Source organism: Dendrobium catenatum, unplaced genomic scaffold (assembly GCF_001605985.2).
Source record: "Dendrobium catenatum unplaced genomic scaffold, ASM160598v2 fragScaff_scaffold_1679, whole genome shotgun sequence".
NCBI classification, from domain to species: domain Eukaryota; kingdom Viridiplantae; phylum Streptophyta; class Magnoliopsida; order Asparagales; family Orchidaceae; genus Dendrobium; species Dendrobium catenatum.
In genome coordinates, this window is record NW_021320141.1 from 152773 (window position 1) to 159166 (window position 6394).

Consider the following 6394-nt stretch of genomic DNA (forward strand, 5'->3'; position numbering starts at 1 on the left):
AAATCCCGCTGTAAATCCGATACCAAACAGCCCCTAAAAAACTTCTTCGCCTCCTTCGACGACTTATCTTCCTGTCGGATCGGAATTCACGGCAGCTCGCCCTTCTTTTGTTGGATCGGAAGTAACGACGACGACGGAGGTAGCTCGCCGTTGCGAAGGTAACCATTTTCTCCCTTTCGCGCGCTTCTTCGGCCAAATCCTGCAAATCCGCCGAACGCCCGGATTTAGTAAATCTGGGATTTACCGCAAACAGGTGGTAACGGCGGATTTATTCTGCTTTGAAATTTTTTGCCGATTCAAAATCACGCAAAATCCTGCTTCCTTCGTAAATCCTGTTGCGAAACGGTCCCTCAAGGTCTCATCTGCACAATTTATTTATAAGGCCTCTGTTTATCGGAATCGAGGGGATTCACAAATCGATTTTTTTCTAATCTGTTTGGATCTGTCCAATTCGCTAGGTACCGAAGATGTTGGAGCAGCTGCTGATCTTTACGAGAGGCGGTCTCATCCTATGGACGTGTAAAGAGCTCGGCAACGCCCTCAGGGGCTCTCCAATCGACGCACTCATCCGATCTTGCCTCCTTGAAGAGCGATCAGCTGACGCTGCCTTCAACTACGACGCACCCGGAGCCGCAGCCTACACGCTGAAGTGGACCTTCCACAACGATCTCGGCCTTGTGTTTGTCGCCGTTTACCAGCGCTCCTTTATTGGGAAAGAAGCAGGTCCAAAGTGCTGCCCAGAGAGGTGCACATCAGGGTGGTGGAAAGCAGAGGAGTGGTGGTAATAGTGATTCTGTGAATGATGAAGATGATGATGACTCAGAGAAACGGCATGGGTTAGTGAATAATGGCTCTAGTGGACACCAAAACGGGATCAAGTTACGTGCTCCTAGCACCATTAAGGGGAAGGAGAATGGACTGCCCGGTTCTGGTGCCTTTGATGTAAATAAATTACAGAAACTGCGCGCCAAAGGTGCCAAGAAGAATGCTGCCGGAGGAGCTAGTAAAGCTTCGAAGGAGGAGCCAAAGAAGAATGTAAAAAAGAACAGGGTTTGGGATGATTCACCTTCTGAGTCGAAGTTGGATTTTACTGATCCTGGTGATGAGAGAGGAGATGGTGTCTTAGAGGTTGTGGCAGCTGATCAGGGTGAAAGCATGATGGACAAGGAAGAGATTGTGAGCAGCGAAAGTGAGGATGATGATGGCGACGAATTTAAGAGTGCCAAAGCCAGTGTGAAGAAGAAGAGCTGGTTCTCATCTATGTTCCAGAGGTAATTAATCTATTTTCCATCTCTGATGGCTTTTCGGTTATGCGCTTAAGTGCTAATTCTGGTCAAAACTCCATTAAGCTTGTTAATCTTATTTTTTAAAAATTTTGTTTATGTTTAGGATTCATTTGGTAGATGATCTATGCATTTGAATTTAATGATGTTAAAGTCATTTGTTCATGACTATGCTTTATCTGATTCTATTTATTTAAAAAGTTTTACTGTTGTTTAGGAAGTCTATATCAGATTTGATAGGACATTACGCATTCTAGATCTTGGTTTAGCCTGTTAGAGATTTCGGCTTCGTTTGGGATAGCTTTGTTGCAGGTTTTTAAATTAGGTTTTTTAGTAAAAATAGGAAAATCTTTGTACCAAAAAGATGCTTTGAGAAGCAATAAGAAAGCCGTCCCAAACGAAGCCTTAATTGCTTAAATGCATTTCACGAGGTTTTTTATTTATGTTTTGCTTGCAATCTCATATTTAAGATCTTGGTGACCATGTTAGAAAAATGTGTAAGGCCTTTCTTTGATGCAAAAGAAGTAATATGTACCTGGCTATATCGCTTTGTTATCAGTGATGCGTATAAACTTTTGACCAAATAATCTAAATATTAGCCTAGTAAAAATATCATGTACATGTGAGGAAGAATTGTAAGGACAATTTGGTGAGCAACTAAACATGGGCGTGAAGGGTTGTCAATGAATACCACGAATTCATTGAGATGCACCAGTGAAGCACGAACTAGGCAAGTAGGATGTGAGCTAGCATAGTTGGTGAGCAGGTGAGCAGGTAAGCAGGACATCTATGAGTATGGCTTACAACAAACAAGAAGATTGCGCGTGTGTCCATAAGGAAGGAATTGGGATTTAGTGGAGAGGCACAACCATAGGCTTTTGGTGCGAGCATTGACTAGGGACTAGGGAGCATGAGAGGCATTGGAAGGACTTGCAATGTTTTCAGTGAGCATGGAAGAGAGGATTGTGCTTGTGGTTAGGTGCATGAGAGAGGATACATTGGGGGGAAGGGTGGTGGTGGCTAGGGTTAGTATAATCCTTTTTTGGATACCATATTAGAGGGAAAATAGCTTGATTAAATTCTCAATAGAATGGATGCCTATAGATAGACAAATACAAATGAAGACTAGAAAAGATAGTGGAATATTCTCAATTAATAGAATATATAACATAATAATCTGATTATAAATTTTCCAATTTGATGAATCTTTATGATGACTATTTTTAATAACTAAAAGTTGAGGGATTGCTTGAAGAGATACTTGATTTTTTAATTATTGCATTCCTTTTTGCTTAGGGGTTTTCAAAAATTTGGTGTTTGGTTGGATGAAAAAAAAAAAAATTCAATGTAAAAATTTTGATGTTATTGAAACTCATCTCTTAGTTTATTTTTGGTGAATTTAAAATTTGGCCTATTTCTAAATATGCTACCCATTGCCACACCCCATTACTTGCCAACTGTGATTTCTTCCCACCATTATGGATTGTTGTCATCACTCACCTCCTGCCCCTGAGGTATGCAATGCGGTCACTATCGATCATTTGGATTAGGCAGCCGACCACTATCATTGGCCGCACTGCCACCAAATTTATATTGATTCATTTTACTTAAAGTCAAATCAAAAAATAATTTTCTATATTTGTTTTTTGCCTAAGCAAACAACTTCAAAATATTTATAAAACACTATAATTTAAAGTTATTGTATTCATTTTACTTCATATTCCTTTCGTGACAAATCAAAGATCCCTTAATTAGATTATGGTATTGATATTCTCTCTCGTTGTCATCTTTCCCCAGCATTTCTGGAAATGCTGTGTTGGAGAAATCGGATCTGCAACCTGCACTGAAAGCTCTCAAGGATAGATTGATGACAAAAAACGTGGTATGCATCTTTCATAGTATAAGCTTTAAGAGGTGCTCATCAGTGACTCTACCTTATGGATTAAATTAATATAAAATTTGCAGGCTGAAGAAATAGCTGAGAAGCTCTGTGAATCTATTGCGGCTAGTCTTGAAGGAAAGAAGTTGGGATCGTTCACAAGAATTTCTTCTACTGTCCAGGTGTTTTATCCATATTCTTTTTCAGACTTTCCTTAGTTTTTGGCTTCGTTTTGATTGATTCAGAGAGAAGCCTAATGATTAATGTTTGGTAAAAATTATAGGCAGCAATGGAGGAGGCTCTGCTTCGCATTTTAACTCCAAAGCGATCCGTTGACATTCTGAGGGATGTGCATGCTGCCAAGGAACAAGGGAAACCGTATGTGATTGTTTTTGTTGGAGTCAATGGTGTTGGTAAATCCACCAACCTTGCCAAGGTTTGGCTTATCATTTCCTTATTTTACTTCCTCAGTAATTACTAATTCTAGAGGAAGCTGTTAATAAAGTTTCTTATGCCCTTCCTTCCCTCTTAAATCGATTACACCACAGGTGGCGTACTGGCTTCTGCAGCATAATATCAGTGTCATCCTTGTTTAAGTAGGGGAAATTAAGGGTTCATTTGAGACGACTTTTTTTTTATGCTTCTTAAAGCAGCTTTTTAGTATAAAAATTTTAATTTTTATACTAAAAAACTGCTTTATGAAACAGTAAGAAAGCCGTCCCAAACGAAGCCTAAGTGGTTGCCAGCTGGTTCAGTTGATAATTTTTGGAACTACTTGTCCAGATATTGGTTTCTAATCCCATCTACTTCAATAAATCCCCACCCCTCGAGTGACCTAAAAATAAAGTAGGGTAGATTAAAATTTTATGAATTCTACGTCTCATCATGGATATCCTAATAAGACTTTTTGTTCAGTTTCAAGTATACACATTTCCTTTCATTATAGTCAAGTTCAGCAAATCCAAGAAAGGCATTTTTATATGTTAGAACTTCTTTGTAGATCCCTATTTTTGAGAAAGGCTATGAAAAGGATCCAGCAATTGTTGCAAAGGAAGCCATTCAAGAGGCTAGTCGTAATAATTCAGATGTTGTTCTTGTTGATACCGCAGGCAGGATGCAGGTAGTTGTCTGTTTGACATACTTTTAAAAATCAATCAGCTCGACCATTTTTCATCCTTCACATTGACAAGTTAGAATCATTCTATGTTTCAAGATTATAAGCCGTTCATAACTTTGTAGCCTTTTATCATATTATGTTTCAGGATAATGAACCGTTGATGAGAGCACTCTCAAAACTCATAAATCTAAACAACCCAGATTTAGTTCTTTTTGTTGGAGAAGCTCTTGTAGGGAATGATGCTGTTGATCAACTTTCAAAGTTTAACCAGGTTTAATATGATGCGAGATTAAGCTTCTTCTTTCAATTTAATTGCCGAAAGGAATGATTTTATGACTTATAAATGTTATATATTTTCTTCATATTTGCAGAAATTAGCAGATTTCTCAGCAACGCCAACTGCCAGGTTGATAGATGGCATTCTGCTTACCAAGTTTGATACAATTGATGATAAGGTTCAAAATTTCTTTCTCCAATGAACTTCATACTCTGCATAATATGTTCTTTAATCTTCTGAGAGGTAAAGCCTGGGAAAACTAGGGGTGTCAATATTTGACACGACCCGAAAATCCGACCCGGACCCAACCCGGAAAATCCGGGTTGGACTTGACCCGTTTGATAAACGGGTCGGGTTCGGGTTCTCAAATTCGACTCGTTTATCAAACGGGTCGGGTTCGGGTTAACCCGGTGGGTTGACCCGCCGGGTCAACCCGTAAACCCGTTTATTTTAAAAAAAATTGAATTTTTCGTTGCCCTGCCGCTGCCCGCCTGCCCTGCCCCTACCCGAATTGACACGCCTAGGGAAAACCCAAAGCGTATGTGGTAGTGTGCACTTGCTGACATGAATTTCTTATTGTTAAGTAGGAAATTTTGCATAAGAAATTCATGCAAACCAGTCATGCACATTCACATCATCAGGAGCTATCACTGGCCTTATTATAATTGGCTTGAAAAGTAGCATCTTTGCAATATGTGCTCATACTTGTTTTTTATATGTGCTCATCTATGATACACAAATATGGACAAGGCAACACGGATACGGCACGATACTGACACGGGACACGTCAATTATTAAAAATATAGGACACGGACACGGGTTGGACACGACATTATAATTTTTATATTTTAAAATAGTGTATAAAAATTGAATAAGTATAACATTAAAAATAATTTAGAAATAATAAGTCATTTAACTAAAATTTGTACTTAAAATGATTAATATTAGGATATCGAGGGTCAGGCGTCGATGCCGTATATCAGGTTTCGAGAGAGGAGACGACAATGATGTCGAGAGTTGGGCATCGATGTTATACAATAAGTATCGGGCGTTAATGTCAAGAGGGCGTCTATCATCGATATTATGATGATGTTGGACAAAAGATGAGCTCTCAAGTTGTAGGTATAAAAATTGCTAGTATTGAGCATCAATGTCAAGACAGTGTCAAACTTTGATATTGAGATGATTTTGAAATGTTGATGTTGTAACAACATCAGACGTCGATGTTGTAACAACATCAGACGTCGATGTTGAGATGACATTGGATATTGTTGTGAAACCAAAATCACGACCAGCCAAAAAGAAATGAAAATGAGAATATTTGATGAATGTTGTATTGAGTGCGGCTGATTGATTTGGTGTTGTGGATAAGAAATTAAAAAAAATTAGTTTTTATTTTTTAAATAATTTTTTTAATACAAGGAATTATATTTATAAAAAATTTCATAAAATATTTAAGACATGTGTGTCGAACACGCGTGTCCAATTTGTATTATATGGAGGAGGTGAATGATCTATTTTGATTTATGTTTTTAAGTGTTTGTTTTTCTTCTTTGTTGCCCTAGACGAAATGTTAGGAGATCAATAAATTTTTGGCTTACTAAACTTTTTAACATTACTTTAAATACAATAAAATACCAGATGAATGAAGGGAAGTATTTTGGTTGCTACTTTTAAGAACAATAGTGATGGATAGGAGTGTGCGAATTATAGAGGAATTAAATTCATTTGTTATACATCAAAATTTTGGAAGAGAGTAATTGAGGATGGATTATGATGTGATATTAAGATTTCTCAAAAACAGTTTAGATTCATATCAGGTTGGTCTTCTATGAAAG

General features: G+C 38.0%; 1 protein-coding gene across 1 annotated transcript; it reads left to right on the forward strand.

The window, feature by feature from the left end:
- Positions 1-6: 6 nt before the first annotated feature.
- Positions 7-4809, forward strand: LOC110109042 (signal recognition particle receptor subunit alpha homolog). Its single transcript, XM_028701350.1, is given in 10 exon segments — positions 7-158; positions 459-698; positions 700-1271; positions 3081-3165; positions 3249-3344; positions 3446-3598; positions 3711-3752; positions 4163-4282; positions 4425-4550; positions 4651-4809. Coding segments are annotated over 9 exon segments (1533 nt in total). The 5' UTR covers positions 7-158; positions 459-467; the 3' UTR covers positions 4759-4809.
- Positions 4810-6394: the final 1585 nt, after the last annotated feature.